Source organism: Punctularia strigosozonata (genome assembly GCF_000264995.1).
Source record: "Punctularia strigosozonata HHB-11173 SS5 unplaced genomic scaffold PUNSTscaffold_15, whole genome shotgun sequence".
Taxonomy (NCBI): Eukaryota; Fungi; Basidiomycota; class Agaricomycetes; order Corticiales; family Punctulariaceae; genus Punctularia; species Punctularia strigosozonata.
The window spans coordinates 468,061-485,437 of record NW_006767447.1 but is presented as its reverse complement, the minus strand read 5'-3'; the positions used below and the strand labels follow the sequence as shown (position 1 = coordinate 485,437).

The following is a 17,377-nucleotide window of genomic DNA, read 5'->3' as shown; positions in this document are numbered from 1 at the left end:
ATCCCGACACCCGCGGTTGCAGCGCGGGACGCCCAGGAGGGGCCTTGAGCACGTACATCGTCGCAGCATCGGTCCCCCCATCTGGTCGCAAGACGACGCTTGTGGGCGTTGGCTTGCCACATCAGCCACTCAGTTCGTACCGCCATCTCCTGATATGCAGCTCATTGGTAAGAGCCCGCCGTGCACCGGGAATGTCGGGTTCGAGCTCGGCCAGAGAGCCGGTGTCCGAGCCATTGTAGTATGCACCGCCGTTATGTCTCCGACATGATGAGACGACAACAGAGGTATCAAGTATTACCCGGAAGGTCCTTTACCATTTTGACCGTTTCCCCGATAATTCTTAGTGTTGGGTCCACGTACCCCTCGTTGATGAATACTTGCGCCGAATGCGAATCCTCGTTGCCATAAGGTGGTCAACCTATATTTCCCCCCGTCACAAGCACTCAGTCAGACAGTCGACTTTGTGTTGTCAGCTCGCGATTCTTGTAATCCTGGTCCGCATTCACGGCGTCGTCACCATTATATATTACTTTTCATCTAGCACTGACCATAGCTGGGAATTGCAATCTGTTGCCGTGTGCACAACGTGAGCATACGCATTCGTGTATCACCGGCAACTCAAGCTCTCGATGCATATATCCCTTCCTCGTATGGCCGGCTGGAAACCGCGTGTACCGTCCCTGCTGACTAGCCTGGCGTCTTCCTGCAGCACGATGCATGCCTCCCTCCCTCGCTCTCTCCATCCGTATCTTTAACGCCGCTTGATCCCGCGGCCGAACAAACGGTATCGCGAGGCTAATAACCACGAATAACCTCGATAAAGCCTTGCGTGACCCCATGTTCGCGTATTATATGCCTCGGAATGGTCCGCGCGGATGATACTCGGCTTCCGCTGTCGAATCCGAAACAAAAATTGGCGAATCTGCCATAGACGCAGCGTGGCACGGAAGCTATAGATACAGATAGAGTTTAGTGACTTACTTATCCCCTCTCGTCTCGGTCCGATGGGCACCCAAATCGGTGGTCGGGTCGGTGGCCCCGTCAGCAGCGAACCTTGCGAACCCCCGCCGTTCCAGACTCGCGTAAATTCGGGTTCATATCTAAGCGCCGATTGATATCCTCGGTAGCTGCAGCAGGAGATTGAAAATTCAGTCGCATTAATGCAGGCATATATTGGGGAAGGCGCGAATTTTGACATTCGCCCGTCCATCGTGTCGCGAAATCATATCTAGGTATTGCTTGCCCATCAATTCGAATGCACGGGCATAAGCTAAAGACTCGCATCTGTATCCAATCTGACGAATTCGTTTGCCGGACAACTGGACGATACGTGCCGTCGGATGAGTTCAGATGAAGTGATCGTGTGAAAACGGATGGTGAAGACGTAATTAAATGCCGTTACTCATGAAGCCCAGTGAGCCTGCGCAGCTGCAGAAACTCCTGTTAACTTCGGAGGACCGTCGATATGGCTGCGTTAAATGGCCTGAATCTGGGCGCTATCACCGAAAATGCATCCAGGCTGGGTCAGCGGCTGCAGGAGACGCTGTCCGAACGGACTCGGGATCTCTCGCTGGGTGCATCGGGCTCGTCCTATCTGGACACCACGGACGACAAGCTCAAGAACATCCGCCAACAGCTGGATTCGAGCAGCGATCGCGAAAAGCTCGAGGCCATGAAACGCCTCATCGCGGTGCGTCGGTTCGTACGATATCGCAGCATGCCGCGTTGCTCATTCGTGATGTCCGTGCAGCTCATATCCAAAGGCCGCAACGTCTCCGAGTTCTTCGCCCAAGTCGTTAAAAATGTCGCGTCTCACAACCTCGAGATCCGCAAGCTGGTTTACATCTACCTCCTTCGATACGCCGAGCAAGAGCCGGATCTGGCCTTGCTCTCCATCAACACTTTCCAGAAGGACCTCACAGACAGCAACCCTCTGATCAGGGCAATGGCGCTTAGAGTTCTTAGCGGTATTGGGGTCCCCATGATTGGAAGCATTGTGGTCCTTGCTATCAAGAAGTGTGCGGCAGACACGAGCCCGTACGTGCGTAAGGCTGCAGCATTAGCAATACCCAGATGCTATAGGTACGCACCAGCATGTTACTCATCTACGCGTCTCACGAGAGATCGCCAGCGCAGCTTAGATCAAAACCACCTTCCGGATCTTATCGGCATACTCTCGTCACTTTTGCGGGACCGGTCACCGCTCTCGATTGGCAGCGTCGCTGTCGCTTTCGAGTCGACATGTCCAACCCGGCTGGACTTGCTTCATCCACACTACCGCAGACTATGCCGAACGCTGATTGACGTCGACGAGTGGGGTCAGGTTGCCCTGATCGACTTGCTGACAAGATACGTTCGCGTTATGCTTCCAAAACCCTCTGTGACGCAAAAACCGAATGGAGACTCGGAAGAGGAGGTGGACAAGGATCTGCATTTGTTGCTGACTTGTTCCGAGCCTCTTCTTCAATCCCAAAACCCGGCTGTAAGTGGGCTGATCTATCGTGTCGTGAACCACTGACTGGACCCTTGTCGGATCAGGTGGTGTTAGCTGTCATCAAGGCTTTCTACTACCTCGGACCCCCGTCATCGCTGCCAAAGATCGTCTCACCTCTATTACGTCTTCTCGTTTCTTCCAAAGAAATAGAACGGGTGATTTTGGCGTATATAACTATGATAGCCTGTCAACACCAGGTATGTTCCCTTTTCTCCTTCACATGGCGCTTGAGGTCGATCACCATGCCGACTACTGGTTACCTAGGACCTGTTCCGACCACACTATAACCGCTTCTTCGTGCTATCAGATGATTTCAGCGTTGTGAAGTCTCTCAAGGTCCGATTGCTGCTAAATTTGGTTACACCGGAAAACCATCAAGCGTTGCTGCGCGAATTCATCGTAGGTCACCTTGCGTCATGTTCGTTCTTGTTCGTTGATCCATGTCATGACCACCGGCCGATCGTAATAGGACTACGCGGAAGACACCGACGATCAGCTCGTCCGCGATTCCATACATGCCGTTGGATCTTGCGCTCGAATCGTGCTCTCGTGCACGCAGCAATGTCTAAACATCCTCATGGGGCTCATCAGGAGCAAGCATGGTGCGTTGGTACTTGATCATCTGGCCCGCACGGCTGACATTTCGGCGACCAAGCGCAGATGTCGTGGTTTCCAACGCCGTCGTTGTCCTGAAGTCCCTTGTACAATCACAGACCGACCCGACAGGCACCGCATCTACTCCGCTAGACACTCCTGTGTCAATCGTATCAAAATTGGCGTATAGGATAGACGAGATACGTCATCCGCAGGCGCGGGCCTGTGTTGTGTGGCTCGTCGGCGAGTACGCACCCGCGGTGCCCACTGGGCAGCAGAACGGGGTCGGGATACATGACGAATCGTTGAGCGGAGCGGCGCCATGGGCTCCGGATGTGCTCCGCAGGACCGCAAAGACGTTTGGCGATGAAGTAAGCCTCGTCGCGGTTTTCCACCCTCCGCGTCGCTGACAAGAGTTCTCCAGCAATCTGCGGTAAAGCTAGCTATCGTCGCCCTTGCGGCGAAGCTGCTTTGCCTCTGCCCCAGCAACCCACGATTGGTTCTCCTCGCGCGCTACGTGTTCTCCTTGGCTCGCTACGACGCCAACTACGACGTGCGCGATCGCGCTCGGATGCTTTCTGCCCTTCTGACCGGAGTCTCGCCATCGCTCAACGGTCAGGGTGAAGAATGGGACGATGAGAAGGAGGACCGGGCGGCGGTCATTCTGCGGAGAGAGCAAGTGCGATTAGTGCTGTTCGAGGGCAAAAGGAAGGTCGTCGAGCAAGAGTCCTGGAAAGGTGCGCATATATGCAGTCAGATGGCTTTCCATCGTTTGATTCTCTCCCAGAAGAATCTAATGCTATGCTGGGATCATTGGAAGCGATCACTGGAAAGGGTCACGGCGATCGCGTCTTGCCCGACTGGCTCGAAGAAGGCGCCGAACCATCACTTAGGGATACGGAAGACGACAGACCGCCCGCCGCTGCATTCGTGCCAACGGCGCTAGGCTCCGGCCCGCGATCGATTGCCGCGTCAAACCTCCCTACACCTATCGTACTCACCCCAACAGCTTCAGGAACGCCGGTCACCTCGTCGAAAGGGGCATTCACAGACTTGGACAAGTTCTATGCGGATGCAGATGAGGAAAGCGAGGAGAGCGAGAGCGAGAGTGAAGACGAAGATGGTGAGGGTGGACAGGATGAAGAGGGACACGCAAGTGAAGGAGACTCAGAAGAGGACACAGAAGAGGACAGCGACGACGCCAGTAGCACGGATGAGAAGCGGTGATGAGGGTGTGTATGATTGCAGCAACATAGCAATGCACATTTTTGTATATAAAGTCCGTTCCACGGAGATTTTCAGACTTCGGACCCTTCCGGAATTTTGTAATATAGCGGCTGGGGGAAGAAGACGCATCAGTCAAACCATACTCGGGGAGCGTGAGCTGAACTGACGGTATAGAATACATGATAAAAGTGGCCATTGACGCCGCCGCCGGCCTCATCGCCATAGTATTCCTTTGTGTAAATCAGCACACTGCCTATTTATTGTCAATGAATGACGCACCATGGGGAACCACTGCCAAAGCAGACGGATAAAGATTGTAAATACCACGAACGACGAGGCATGTATTACTTACATGGTCGGTAGGGAGGTCTATGTGGATATCTGAGTTTCAGGCCATTGAAACGAGCCTTCTGTGACTTACCTTCCTTGAAGGACCGGAGATAACGCGCTTCCACGGTATCATTTATCGGCCCGGAGCCGATTCGAGGCACTACGAACTGCCCAACTTGCAACTCGGTGTCTGTTATAGATCCTCGCGACCTAATATCTGCGTAAGCACACGGTAATCTCCGGGCACCGGTAGAAACCCACAGTCGGGAGTAGGAGGTTCGGTACAGGCCACGGTAGAAGATATATTCACACCTAGCACATATCTCGTTATATGTCAGTGTTACCACGGGCACATATCTCTTACCAACGGTCTTCGTCTTCTTGATCAATATCATGTACTTGACCATCCTGTACCATGATCTCGTAGGGCGATGCTAGCATGCAGGTTCAGTACGAGCACTCAACCGAAGGCATGCCGACTCACGCCGTGCTGCGTGAGGCTTCGTAACAACATAGCCTATATGCTTGTGAGGAAGTTAGAATATATGACGTAGATGTATGACTTACCCAGGAAAATCACAGGGCGAGGGTAGCTTGCAGACATAATGCGAGCTAATTCCGTCGCTTGAAGCTCCCGATCCAATGGAGTCTCCTCTGTATTGCTATATGAATGGACCTGCTACTACGGCCAACGGTGTGCACCGCACCTTGTCCGTTGTGAGCTACCACAGCCGTGACCAGCGTACCCCACACATCAATGATAGCCTCGATTGCAGGGGCCAGCTCTCCTTCAGGGCTTGGCAGGAGATGATGGGTACTGTTGACGATTGGGAACTGGAAAAGAGGTGAGAATCGCTTCGCACTCGTCCAAGCGTCCCCTTACCTTGGATAACAGTACACAGCCCCAAGTATGTTGATTCGGGCCCGGGCCGATGTCAACGTACTGGAAACCATGGGTGAGCGAAGACACCGTAGATGATTCAAGGGTACGCACGTAGCCTTCCTGCTCCGCGATGACCCGCGTTCTGTATCGGTGAGGTAAGTAAGAGGACAGATTCGGACCATGGAACTGACAAATCTCGGTTGCCGTAGACGATGCGCTAGTACGTGTATTTATTCTCAGCTGCCAACTAGTAAGAAATCCGTTGCTACTCACATGTAGATCAGTCTCGAGGAGCCCAACGATATCGAGCTCCATGTCGTGAATGAGGTGTCTCATTCCTCGCTGGCTGTCACGTCCAGCATTATCGATTCCGAAATGCACCGTCCATATGCCCGCTCGAATGATTCTCGACGCTGGCCGGTACGGCCGAGGCGGTTCCGTCGGCAGTCGATATAGCGTAGCAATGACCGACAGTACGGAGCAGATTGCGAGTACGGCGGAAGCGTAGCGTTTGGCGTGCAGCGGGGTGTTCAACAAGCTCGACGCTCCTTGTCCGTTCGGCCAACGAGCGATGAGCGCCAGGCCACTCATCTGTGCTATCAAAACAAGATCCGTCCTCTATGCAGACAAGCTTGTCATGCCAGTGCATGTGAGAAGTTGGAAAGTTGTGCATACCTCACGAAGATAGGCACCGCCGGGCACAAACGCATAGGCAACCGCTAATCGGTGTACGTCAAAACGAGACGAACCATGGGCTGTATGCGAGACTCACTCCAGACACTGGCAAGATCCAGCATACAAACGACGACGAACGCCGAGAAAAAGGTCTTTCCTTCCCGGCCTCGAGAGGCCCTGGCGAGCTCGAGTAGAACCGGAGGAATAACCGACATAAGGTAAATCGCCAGGTTGAGGCCGCCGAAATATCCAACCCAATTCTTGTAGCTGTACAGGGTGTATGCGCTCGCCGTTCCATACGCAAACCAGACCGGGTGCAAGAGCACGTCCACTCCGATCCCCGATCCTTTCAGCGCCAGGGGAATGAGGAGGCCGAAGCACTGGGCGATGATCGTCATCGCTCCATGGAGGTGCGGCACAGGCCCTGTGATCGGATAGCCGGTCCACAACCATGCGATGAGGGTACTTGACTCCGACAGGAACGTGTGGAGGCTGTAGACGAGGCTGCCTCCTGCTACGGCGGCGGTTAGCCAGGTCCCGGATGGCCCAAACTCGCGTGATGCCGGAAGGCGGGTGCGCTTGGCCTGTTTTGCGTTGGAAGATGTCGGTTCCTCTTGAAGGCGGGGCCGGGTGTGCGCTTCGTACAAGGCCAAGCAGGCTAGGACGATGCCGGTCTTGTTATATCCTCCCGAATTCTCGTTCACAAAAGGCCATATCGGGTTATTCGTATGGTTCGCGAGCTTCGTTACGCTGGAAATGATCAAACCGAGGCCGGTCACTGCAAGAAAGATAGTGCATCAATCGTCTATCTCCAAGCTCTGGTGTAGAGATAAGCGTACATATAGCGGAATACTCCACACTCTTTTCTCCCGTTCCGGTCCACTCCGCCGCTTGCCCTACGAACAGGCATATATTCGCGAATGCGACACCGAACAGCCTCCCGAGTGGACTGTTCACCACGTATACTGCAAGCCCGACGAGCGACAGCGCGCGAAGCGTTGTCTGGCCGTCACGAGATGCGGCCCAGGGAAGCGCACCTGGAATGCCGAGAATGACAGGTGATAGGCAGGAGAGGAGCGCAATTTCGGAACCGGCGATGGCTAGTTCCCAGATGGAGAAGTAGAACAGGGTTGGCACGAGGGAGGTGTAGATTGACCAGAAGACGTAGGCTGAAGACGTACGATCAGTGAGCCCTGGCATGATATATGAGCGGGAGGGAGGCGTACCGAGGTATGCGTCGGAGAGGAATGCAACTAATGGCCTTGGCACGATGATGGCAAGGGTCGACGCCCATGAGTGTGACACGTCCTGACGCGCAGGCTGATTGTCAGCTTCAGCATTGTCTTCTACTATCGCTTGCGCTTCTGTGGGAGTTTCAGGCATGGCAGGTGCTTGCGCTAATCTGGCATAGAAGGTAAGAACCGTTGTATTACGCCAACCGATGTAATTGTCGATACATTTCGTCAGTTGCCGTACTCCTCAAGGAGACGCCTAGCGCGACCTGGTAAATCGGCATTGTTTAACCCGACCTCGGTCAACGCGTTTTCAACCAGCCCAGATGACTCACCTCCAACTCCGCGCGGCGAAAGTCGATCTCGGCGATGGAGTCGTAGGCAATGTCGCAGAAGATGAGTGACCACTCGCAGAACGCATAACGGGTATACGCTGTGCGATCATGAACCAAACAGACCTAGTATGAACGCGAGAGTGACTCCTCGTACCTCCCGGTATGCGGTGCACCTTGTGCTGGATGAAAAAGTACACCAGAGGTACAAGGGAGCCGAAGAACCTGTGAAAAGTCTGAACGAGGGCACCAAGCAGGATCGTGACGACTCACGCCCCAGAAACCAGTTGACTGCAAGATCCGTGATGTCAGATGCATATATCCCGAACATGATAAGTAGCACCGACCGTCTTCGTCTAGCGGTATGGTTATCGGAGGGGGTACACGCCAAACCGCCGAACATCCATGGAATATTACAGACTATGTATGTGACCATGAAGAAGTCGTGGACGTCATGATCATCTGAGGATGTGATATAAACCTAGCAGGAGAGGTGTTACCATATCTGATAGTTTGTGGAGATCGTCCGACTCTCACCCATCCTCCGCATGATACAGTGCGCACAAGTCCCGAAATCAGCACAACCACCGCAAGCTTGGAGTTCTTCGTGCGAGCAAGGTAATATTGCAAGAAAACAACGGCGAACCGGGGGCCTGAGGTCGGCGTTAGAACAGGGTACAATCCTACAGGATCTGGCTTACCAGCAGTCAATGCTATCAGGATTTGAAATATATTGCGCTCAGGATACCAATCCCCGATTCTATGCACAGGAGCGCGTGAGCCTCCGTACGGCCGAGCGCGAATCTTGATGCACCCACGTCGCAGATACAGATGGGAACCATTCGTCAGGATATCCCGCTACCTTCATATATGTTTAGTTACAACAACAACATCCAGAACCAGAACACGGAGAGAACCTCATTCTTCACGATTCGCTTGTAGTGTAACAGACAGCCGAGGGCGAGCGCAGTCAAGAACGCGGTATTGGCCAGGTACGTATGGACAGTTGCTACAGTTGTCGCCTTCACAGAGAACGGCTTAGGCACCGTCTTTGCTGAAGCCATGGCACAAGTGCGATCCCATAAGCCGTCGAGGATGAACGTAACAGTAGTACTGTGCGGCCAGTGGCGGTAGACGCGACGCCGACAACCCGGCGCGAGCGGAGGTCCCATTCCAGGTGACCGGAAACATCTCAGATTTGCTCAAGCACAGACACAGAGCAGACCCGGATCGTCCAGTGTCCAGTTTACAATCGTGTTATTCGGCATCGCTTGCCGCCCTGACTCTGGTCGCGCCTTAGCTGACTGAAATTTACTCGCGCGCGTAGGCTGATAACTGGATTCGTCTGTTATGGCTGGGAAGAGGAAACGAGGAGCGGATTCTACTTCGAGAGAGCCTCAAGTCCAAAACACTACTCTTCCTCAGGTGAGAGGCCTTACACGGTGCATCGACGCGCAACTCACGATGTAGTATGCTCCGGTAGAAAAAGTACTACCGCCAACGGGCACACGCTAACCCGTTCTCCGATCATGCGTTGGAGTATCCCGCTTCGCCGGATGCCATGGACTGGAGTCCGCATTATCCCGCCTTCGCTGGAACCGGCAAAACTCCCGAGTTCGCAGACGTCGGTTGCGGCTTCGGAGGGTTGTTGATCGCGCTCGCACCGCTATATCCAGATACAATCATGCTAGGTGGGTACCATCTCGCGGACGTACGCCCAGAGTTCGGTGCTAATCGTCGAATTTCATGTAGGTATGGAGATCCGGGTACAGGTCTCGCAATATGTGCAAGATCGTATAGAGGCTCTACGAGCAACGTCCGCGCTGGAAGCTCCTCCGAGCGAGACCGTGTCCACGCCCGGCCCGTATCAAAACGTCTCCATCGTCCGCGCCAATGCGATGAAGTTTTTCCCCAACTACTTCCCCAAAGCCTCCCTCTCCGCCGTCTTCTTCCTCTTCCCCGACCCGCACTTCAAGGCCCGCAAGCACAAAGCGCGCATTATCTCGCCCACGCTCCTCGCCGAGTACGCGTACGCGCTAAAACCGGGCGGGATCGTGTACACGATCACGGACGTGAAGGACCTGCACGATTGGATGCGCACCCATCTCGAGGAGTTCCCGCTGTTCGAGCCAGTGAGCGAGGAGGCGCTGCGGGAGGAGGGGCGGGGGCCTATCCTGGACGCGGTGTATCGGAGCACAGAGGAGGGTAAGAAAGTGGAGCGAAACAAAGGACAGAAGTGGCTCGCTTGTTTCAGGCGCTTAGAAGTCAAACGCGAGTGACCCCCTTGTTCACAACCTGAGAACGTATGAACTGGCAGACAGCGCTAGTATTCCTGCATCATATCGTCGTCGTCCGTCCGTAACGGCGGTTTGGGACCTGCACCCATGGCAGACGCCAGAGCTGCCGTCCTGTTTTTCACCGCGGCCTTCATCTCCGTGTGCAGCACGTGCGCTGCTTCGCATGCGATTTTGAACACCTCCTCGAAACGATCCACATGTAGCCTGGTCTCCATGGTCGCCAGCGTTGCCTTTCCTGTCCTGGGCATGATCGCGACCGTGATGTGCGGGACGTCGTTCTCTTCTAGGTTCGTGAGGTCCAGTAGGGGGGAGGTGGAGTGCACGCCGCCAGTGACAGCACAGAGAATATCTAGAAGTGGTATGCCGGCATCTATCAGCGCTAGGGTGGTCGCGTTTATGCAAGCTTGCAGGACACCCCCATCTTGTTGGAGGACTAGCACGTGTATGTCTATTTGTGAGCGGGGGTATAATGAGGTTTGAATGACGGGTTCAAAGGTGGATTTGATAGTAGCGCCGAACTCGAGGATGCGTCTACCATCGCTGTCAGCGCACGCCCATTGAAAGGTGACGATACAGGTCGCACTTGTCTCCTCGATTCCGTCTTCTCCGGTCGCCTGTGCTGAAAGGCGCGATATTCACTTCCACGTTTATGTTCGCTCGATCGTGGATGGTTTGGCTCCTCAACCTCGCCTCGCGAGGACCAAAGACGGAGACGGACACTTCCGTGAGTCCATGGCTAACTGTCGCAAACCCATCCGCAGGGCCTTGGTGCGTCATATCTAGTGGACCAAGGTGACATGCCAATCAAGACTAGAACGTCCTTGACCCACCGATGTTGATGTCACGAAGTTCATACTGCCGTCGCCCGTCCGAGCGGTACCCGCCATCGTTCAGTATCTCAACACGAGAGCCCTATAGAAAAGCAGCAGTCGGTGACGCGAACAGAAGATGCTTGTGCCTGAAAGTATTGACCATGGTTGTGTTGGCCGGTGGACTTCCGTCTGCTTTCCGGGCCTTCGATGTATCTGGGTACGGAAGCAGAAGTTTACAATGGACGCGTGGCGTGGGACAGAGCGCCTATCTGCTCCACGACCGCAGATAAACCGCGTTATCAGCAACAGCGCGGATGCATGACTTGCAGAGCTCGAGTAATCTATGATCAGCAAGCTTGCCTCTTTACTTCACCCCCTGAACAGACTGCCCCCAGAATAGCGGGGTCCAACGCCAGCGTATTTGACCTATAGAGACCCAGGACATCTATCCTGTCATGGTGGTAAAGAACTATGAACCGGTCGTACCTGTGTCCGTGCTGGATACCGATCTATACAAGGTTTGTTCCGGTCTATGCTTGTTGGACGTGCACTTAACAGCATCACCTTCGCCATACAGCTTACCATGCAACAAGCCGTACTTCATCATTTTCCGGACGTACAGGCAACGTACCGGTTCACTCACCGAGATAAGACGCGCCTGTTTGACCGAGAAACGTTCGAGCAATTCAAGAAGAACGTTCAGCGTACGCAAGATATGCTTGACTCGATCTCAGGATGGTTGACACAACCTTGTATTAGACTTCACGGAACTGCACTTATCCGACGAAGAGCGAACTTGGCTCGCGAAAAAATGCCCTTACTTCAAGTCTGCTTACCTGGACTACCTGTACAGCTACCGATTCAAGCCTGAGCAGCTCAAAATTGACTTCATTCCGGAAGGAGATGATCCTGAAAAGGGCCACCTGGACGTCCTTGCAACCGGCCCGTGGGCAGAAACAATCATGTGGGAGGTCCCTCTCATGGCCTGCCTCAGTGAGACCTACTTCACCGTCGCCGACACGGATTGGAGCTATGATGGCCAAGAGGGTGACGACTTACAGTTGAATCTCCAGAAGCAATGACTAATGAGCCCCTACAGAGCTAGCTCGCGATAAGGCGGTAGAACTACTCAAAGCTGGTTGCTTGTTCAGCGAGTTTGGCACGCGGCGTCGACGCTCGTTCAAGACGCATGAAATCGTCGTGCGTGAGATGGCCAAAGTATCGAACTCGGGGCAAGGGATCGGGAAACTGCTTGGAACCAGCAATGTATGTTGTCCATCGTCATACGCCCTGAAAAGTTATTGACGGTGCGCGCCAGGTGTATCTGGCGTACAAATATGACCTTACCCCTAGTGGTACTATCGCTCAGTAAGCTATTCATGTTCCCAAGACGTAGCGTGGCGTTGACGTTGTGTCAGCGAGTGGGTCATGGGGGTCAGTCGATTTCTGTCACCTCGCATGGTCGAACGTTGATCATGTGCAGGTGGCAGCTTTGAATGGATACCCGAATTGCAACGGGATGGCTCTGGATCTCTGGGAGCAAGTATATCCGAATGCCTTACTGATAGCCCTCACGGACACCTTCTCTACCGAGGCTTTCTTCAAGGTCAGCCTACTTCAAAGGTTACCTTCGGTGTGCTCATCTCGGCATTGACTCAGGATTTCGTCAAAGACGTCGAAAGGGCAAAGCGTTGGAAGGGACTGCGTCAGGACTCCGGTGACCCTTTCGTCTATGCTCCCAGAGCGAAAGCCATATACGAGTCCTTGGGCATCGACTACAAGGAGAAGACGATCATATTCTCAGATGCACTCAAGACAGACAAGGTTCTGAAACTCAAGGCCCAATGCGATGAACTGGGTTTCCCATGTGAGACTTCACCCGTTGGGAACGTGAACGATGACGTGAATACAGAGACATCAGGTGCATTCGGCATCGGAACGTTTTTCACGAACGATTACCGGTCGGCATCCAGCGGAGGCAAGGAGGAGAGCAAGGCGCTCAACATGGTTATAAAGCTCAATTCCATCAATGGCAAACCTACCGTTAAGATATCCGATGACATTGACAAGGTAAGGTCATCGTTACAACCTGGCTGTGCTAAGTTGAGGCGTGATTCAGAACACTGGGGACCCCGAAACTGTGAAATACGTCAAGCAGGTGTTCGGGATCGCGACTAACTGAGAAAGCGTACGCATAGATGCAGGCTAATGTACACTACACATACTTGGCCATAATACAGACCAAAAGAAGTTACTTATTTGTTGCCGGGGAAGCGTCGTGTCAAAGGGCCTGACGGGACAATCATGCCGAACTGTCACTAACCTAGAAGCAATACAACAAGTGCATCCATCAGCTTCCTGACGTCGTTAGTCAACAGTTGGAAGGAAGAAGAGGGCCCAACAACCTGGACGAGGGCGTCTTTGACCGGGACGCTAACACTTGGTTCCTCTGCAGAGGAGCGACCGCGCACCCACGTCTCCCGGGCTCTTTGCGCCGCGGCCCTGACAGCCGCCTCCTCGTTTTCAACCTTCCACAGGTCGCATTTGTTGCATTCGCGGCATGTCGTACCGGGAAGGACCCTGAAATGTTGACAGAAGTGCGAGTAACCCGTCTTCGAGACGTCTTCGCGGCAGACGTAGCACATCTGGTAGCCGCACGCGCACCGCATCTTGTTGCAGCCGTCCGACTTGACGAAGCTGGTGCGACAGTTCGGGCAGGTGCGCTTGACCGCCTCCGCCATCGCGCGCTCGACGTAGAGGCGGAGGTCGTCGGCGTCGGTGTGGCACTGGTGATCGGGGCCTTCCCATTCCTTCGAGCAAGCAAGACAAGATCGACGTCCGCATTTGGAAGGGTCGCCTGACGGTGGAAGGGATGGATCGGGGGAAGGCTCTGGGTAATTGCGACAGTAAAGAACGTTGCGGTCTCGCTTGGCACCTGTGAATAGGGAATAGATGTGCTTGGAGATAACTCGAATAGCTCCTGGAGGGTCAACAAGAGGGAACAAAAATCCGGCGGTAGGCCCTACCGACGCTTCCGGGATGAAGTGAGGATGTATGGTTAACAAAATGAAGTATGTGGCGTGGAACAGGACTAGGAACATCGAGTTTGCCGCCCTCCTCACGGGATGGAGCGGATGTGTCCTGTGCATGCTTCTGGGTGAAGGTGACCACCATGTGTCCAAGTGCGGGGCCTCCACGAACTCGGTGTACGGGCAGAAGGGACATTTGAGAGGAGAAAAGATAGGGTCGCCCTCGAATGAAGCAGCGACACGCTCGTTCAGGGTGCGCTCGTAGTTGGAGAAGACCTTGGGCGGCAGAACCCTCCGGAGGATCGTCTCGGAGAAGTGACCACCACAAGCGTCAGAAATCGACATGCAGGGGAAGGCTTTCGGGCTTGTACCTTGACCGAACAAGAAAGTGGTGACGTGGTTGGAGATGCAGCTCTTGCAGAACACGTGGCCAGCGGTGCAGCTGTCGATCTCTTCGAACGTGAAGTCCCCGAAACAACAACCACATTCTATGAGCTGGCCCTCGGCGGTATATTGATCCTCGTTGAGTATCTGGGTAGAAGATGGATGGTTAATGTTAGGTGTCTATATGCCGACGACTACGAACCTTGGCGAGTCGTAAATGCTCGGTCTCTGCACGTGTGACTTCCTCTAGCTTGAAAATACGCCACTCTCTTCTCCATTCATCGTCCCCCGCGTGTGCATCGTCTTCGGATACCGGGTAGGAACTTGCATCTGCGAGTTGCAAATCTGGGCTGAACACTCTTCGAACAGATCCCCAAAACTTCCCGAACCACTTCCTTCTTTGCATCTCTGCATCACAGGCAGAAAGAGTGGGCGCTAGTTCGTACCTGTTTTCCACAGCAAACGTCTTCAGCGTGGACGCTGGGAGGGACGGGTATGTATCAGACAAATGCTGTGAAAGACGGTTGAGATACGAGAAGGGCCGAACGAGATCGGCTTTATCCAATACCGGCGGCGGGCCGTCCACGACTCGCGCAGGGGGTCGCTCAAGTATAGCTTCAGCAGTCAAGAGCGCCCATGCAAACGAGAAGCGATGTAGTGTTTGCCGCAGCAGGGACACCTCGACCCGGGGAAACACCTCGTGGAGTATAATGAGGTCGCGATTCATCGAGCGTCGAGTGTCCACCGCCCCCGAGGGAAGGCATAGAACAGTCGGATACGGTATATGAAGCAGTTTGTGCGCGATCCGCGAGACGATCTCAGTCGGGGTGCCTCCGTATTGAGGAATTATCTCCGCGAGAAATCCTGGGTCGATGTCCGGGAACAGCTCGCGGACCCGGTCAACTATGATGGCGGTCGTGACAAAGCCAGTTGATGATGATGACGCCGTCGCATTGAGCTTCTTTCTTGTCCTTGTGGTCTTGGGGCCCAAAGCTGTAGTCCTTGCCATGGCGGACGACGTCGACCAGCGAGCCAGCTACCGCCTTGCTACCGCGCGGCTGACGAGCACAGCATGACGCTGACCTTGATAAATACAGTGGTAAGCACTGATAGAGGCGGTGACGCCTTCAAAGATTGCTTTGCACGTGACAGTTATTCCCGCTGGCTCACCGATTATTGCGCTGCAAGGATCAGATGCTATCGCATCGATTCCTTCTCTCATTCGACTCTGTCGCGTTCCGGTGCAGCTCCAGGGCGTTCACCACCACTAGTTGTCTCTTCGCATTCGTCAAAAAGCGCTCGAAGATGCCCCCGAAGAAGGCTGTTCAGGAGAAGAAACCTCTGCTTGGCCGACCTGGCAATAACCTGAAAATAGGCATCGTCGGTATGTTCAGGTCTACAAGTATCGCGAACGACAAGAGTTAAAAGTATCATGACGCGCAGGCGTTCCCAATGTGGGAAAATCGTCGTTCTTTAACCTCCTCTCCAACACCGGTAAGGCACATGTGAGGACTACAACTTCCTGCGCGGCGCTCATGTGTGCCCGCAGATAACGGAATAATAGCAAACTACCCCTACGCAACGATCGGTAATTGAATCACATAAGGCCACTCCAACGATCTAACATTTTCACAGACCCAGGTACATTGTTCTCGCCGCCTGAAGATACCCATACCATTGACGTACTCACCTCGCATTTCTCTTTCAGAGGAGGCACGCGTGCCGGTACCTGATTCTCGCTTCGACTGGCTATGCGAAACGTACAAGCCGGCCTCTCGCGTTCCCGCCTTCCTCACTTGCATCGACATCGCCGGTCTCACCGCAGGTGCCTCCACCGGCGCCGGTCTGGGCAACGCTTTCCTCTCGCACGTACGAGCGGTAGACGGTATATTCCAGGTGACCCGTGCCTTTGATGATGCAGAGGTCACCCACGTTGAAGGAGACGTCAACCCCATCCGGGATATGGAGATCATTCAGACCGAGCTTCGGTTGAAGGATATCGAGTGGGTGCAGAAAGCCCTCGAAAACCTTAAGAAAACTTCTCGTTCTCTGGGAAACACGAGTTTAGCCGACAAGGCGAAAAAGGAGGAGATCGCAACGGTGGAGAAGGTGCTCAAATGCATTTCTGAAGACAACAAGGATGTTCGCAAGGGAGATTGGAATGGCAAAGAGGTGCTTGTTTCTCTTTTTGACGACTCCTACTGTATGGCTTACTGAATGCTGACGCGTTGTCTGCCAGATTGAAGTTATCAACGGCCTACAACTTCTCACTGCAAAGCCCGTCACATATCTTGTCAATTTGAGCGAGAAAGATTTCATCCGCAAGAAGAACAAGTGGTAGGTCGCATACTGCCTGCCGTTCACGTATGCATGTCTGATGTACACAGGCTTCCGAAGATCAAGGCTTGGATAGACGAGCACAACCCTGGAGATAACCTTATCCCATTTTCTGTCGCCTTTGAGGAGCGTTTGTCGCGCATGTCTCCTGAAGAGAAGGAGGAAGAACAGAAGAAGCTCGGCGTGACCAGCGCGCTGCCGAAAATTACCACAGCCGGCTATGCTAGCTTAGACGTTAGTATGCAAACTCTTTTGTGCAGTTTGTTACTCAACCGACCTTGCAGCTTATCCGGTATTTCACCTGTGGGCCGGATGAAGTGCGTGCGTGGACCATACGGAAGGGCACCAAAGCTCCGCAGGCGGCCGGCGTCATCCAGTGCGTGTCATCCACCTTCGCCTTCCCTCAGCCGACTGACTATCGTTTCAGCTCTGACTTCGAGAAGAAGTTTGTGTGTGGTGAAATCATGGCGTACGAAGATTTGCACGAGCACGGGAGCGAAGCAGCCGTCAAAGCAGCCGGCAAGCTACGACAGCAAGGCAAACCGTACGAGAGTGAGTGCCGCCCGCCTGGTATTGCTATTCGCTAATCTCCCTTCACAGTGCAAGATGGCGATATCGCTTACTGGAAAGCGGGTGCATAAGATAGTTAGTCATCTCACTTACTGTAGTATCTCCGTATCATCGCGTCATATACGACGACCATTTACGCTCTATGTGGCTGTGCTGCATCTGTTCTGAGACAATCGGGCGC

The 17,377-nt window shown here is 53.9% G+C and overlaps 6 protein-coding genes across 6 annotated transcripts; 3 read left to right on the top strand and 3 right to left on the bottom strand.

The window, feature by feature from the left end:
* Window positions 1-536: 536 nt before the first annotated feature.
* PUNSTDRAFT_122634 (uncharacterized protein) lies at window positions 537-1,334 on the bottom strand. Its single transcript, XM_007387808.1, has 3 exons — window positions 1,079-1,334; window positions 982-1,053; window positions 537-922 (listed from the first exon to the last, which is right to left on the bottom strand). The coding sequence occupies exons 1-3, from the start codon at window positions 1,282-1,284 to the stop codon at window positions 796-798; spliced, it is 405 nt and encodes a 134-aa protein (XP_007387870.1). The 5' UTR covers window positions 1,285-1,334; the 3' UTR covers window positions 537-795.
* A 166-nt stretch (window positions 1,335-1,500) lies between these two features.
* PUNSTDRAFT_92401 (uncharacterized protein) lies at window positions 1,501-8,848 on the bottom strand. The gene is made up of 35 exons (XM_007387807.1): window positions 8,685-8,848; window positions 8,586-8,629; window positions 8,469-8,527; window positions 8,305-8,420; window positions 8,115-8,248; window positions 8,041-8,058; window positions 7,925-7,992; window positions 7,771-7,868; window positions 7,661-7,704; window positions 7,430-7,605; window positions 7,043-7,372; window positions 6,301-6,981; window positions 6,204-6,247; window positions 5,802-6,146; window positions 5,720-5,745; window positions 5,640-5,670; window positions 5,529-5,588; window positions 5,353-5,479; window positions 5,213-5,299; window positions 5,130-5,162; window positions 5,010-5,079; window positions 4,907-4,957; window positions 4,737-4,855; window positions 4,668-4,684; window positions 4,595-4,606; window positions 4,483-4,545; window positions 3,876-4,425; window positions 3,513-3,825; window positions 3,155-3,459; window positions 2,964-3,096; window positions 2,759-2,893; window positions 2,539-2,691; window positions 2,137-2,482; window positions 1,751-2,082; window positions 1,501-1,690 (listed from the first exon to the last, which is right to left on the bottom strand). Exons 1-27 carry the CDS (start codon window positions 8,829-8,831, stop codon window positions 4,387-4,389), a joined length of 3,039 nt encoding a protein of 1,012 aa, XP_007387869.1. The 5' UTR covers window positions 8,832-8,848; the 3' UTR covers window positions 1,501-1,690; window positions 1,751-2,082; window positions 2,137-2,482; window positions 2,539-2,691; window positions 2,759-2,893; window positions 2,964-3,096; window positions 3,155-3,459; window positions 3,513-3,825; window positions 3,876-4,386.
* A 269-nt stretch (window positions 8,849-9,117) lies between these two features.
* On the top strand, window positions 9,118-10,046 carry PUNSTDRAFT_138133 (putative methyltransferase; the record flags this gene model as incomplete). Its single annotated transcript, XM_007387806.1, has 3 exons — window positions 9,118-9,192; window positions 9,251-9,458; window positions 9,520-10,046. The coding sequence occupies 3 exons, from the start codon at window positions 9,118-9,120 to the stop codon at window positions 10,044-10,046; spliced, it is 810 nt and encodes a 269-aa protein (XP_007387868.1).
* Window positions 10,047-10,090: 44 nt separating this feature from the next.
* PUNSTDRAFT_116225 (uncharacterized protein) lies at window positions 10,091-11,039 on the bottom strand (the record flags this gene model as incomplete). Its single annotated transcript, XM_007387805.1, has 4 exons — window positions 10,091-10,595; window positions 10,648-10,843; window positions 10,895-10,976; window positions 11,037-11,039. The coding sequence occupies 4 exons, from the start codon at window positions 11,037-11,039 to the stop codon at window positions 10,091-10,093; spliced, it is 786 nt and encodes a 261-aa protein (XP_007387867.1).
* A 289-nt stretch (window positions 11,040-11,328) lies between these two features.
* On the top strand, window positions 11,329-15,307 carry PUNSTDRAFT_92392 (nicotinate phosphoribosyltransferase; the record flags this gene model as incomplete). Its single annotated transcript, XM_007387804.1, has 11 exons — window positions 11,329-11,394; window positions 11,454-11,580; window positions 11,636-11,923; window positions 11,976-12,142; window positions 12,195-12,244; window positions 12,295-12,310; window positions 12,360-12,482; window positions 12,536-12,743; window positions 12,798-12,946; window positions 12,996-14,436; window positions 14,492-15,307. 10 exons carry the CDS (start codon window positions 11,332-11,334, stop codon window positions 13,056-13,058), a joined length of 1,254 nt encoding a protein of 417 aa, XP_007387866.1. The 3' UTR covers window positions 13,059-14,436; window positions 14,492-15,307.
* A 221-nt stretch (window positions 15,308-15,528) lies between these two features.
* Window positions 15,529-17,335, top strand: PUNSTDRAFT_55265 (cytoplasmic protein). The gene is given in 10 exon segments (XM_007387803.1): window positions 15,529-15,673; window positions 15,733-15,783; window positions 15,839-15,877; window positions 15,889-15,890; window positions 15,994-16,461; window positions 16,529-16,626; window positions 16,677-16,860; window positions 16,911-17,002; window positions 17,054-17,178; window positions 17,227-17,335. The coding sequence occupies 10 exon segments, from the start codon at window positions 15,595-15,597 to the stop codon at window positions 17,265-17,267; spliced, it is 1,179 nt and encodes a 392-aa protein (XP_007387865.1). The 5' UTR covers window positions 15,529-15,594; the 3' UTR covers window positions 17,268-17,335.
* The last annotated feature ends 42 nt before the right edge of the window (window positions 17,336-17,377 follow it).

What these genes read in the sequence shown, in the direction of transcription:
- PUNSTDRAFT_55265 (XM_007387803.1), top strand. Translation starts at nt 15,595, where the DNA reads ATGCCCCCGAAGAAGGCTGTTCAGGAGAAGAAACCTCTGCTTGGCCGA. An exon ending in TAACCTCCTCTCCAACACCG is followed by an intron (nt 15,784 to 15,838) that starts GTAAGGCACATG and finishes GTGTGCCCGCAG; the next exon opens with ATAACGGAATAATAGCAAAC. An exon ending in ATCCGCAAGAAGAACAAGTG is followed by an intron (nt 16,627 to 16,676) that starts GTAGGTCGCATA and finishes TGATGTACACAG; the next exon opens with GCTTCCGAAGATCAAGGCTT.
- PUNSTDRAFT_122634 (XM_007387808.1), bottom strand. Translation starts at nt 1,284, where the DNA reads ATGCGAGTCTTTAGCTTATGCCCGTGCATTCGAATTGATGGGCAAGCA. An exon ending in ATGAACCCGAATTTACGCGA is followed by an intron (nt 1,054 to 1,078) that starts GTCTGGAACGGC and finishes GGGGTTCGCAAG; the next exon opens with GTTCGCTGCTGACGGGGCCA. An exon ending in ACCGAGACGAGAGGGGATAA is followed by an intron (nt 923 to 981) that starts GTAAGTCACTAA and finishes CGTCTATGGCAG; the next exon opens with ATTCGCCAATTTTTGTTTCG.
- PUNSTDRAFT_92401 (XM_007387807.1), bottom strand. Translation starts at nt 8,831, where the DNA reads ATGGCTTCAGCAAAGACGGTGCCTAAGCCGTTCTCTGTGAAGGCGACA. An exon ending in CTGTATCATGCGGAGGATGG is followed by an intron (nt 8,249 to 8,304) that starts GTGAGAGTCGGA and finishes CTCTCCTGCTAG; the next exon opens with GTTTATATCACATCCTCAGA. An exon ending in GCTGTGTACTGTTATCCAAG is followed by an intron (nt 5,480 to 5,528) that starts GTAAGGGGACGC and finishes CCTCTTTTCCAG; the next exon opens with TTCCCAATCGTCAACAGTAC.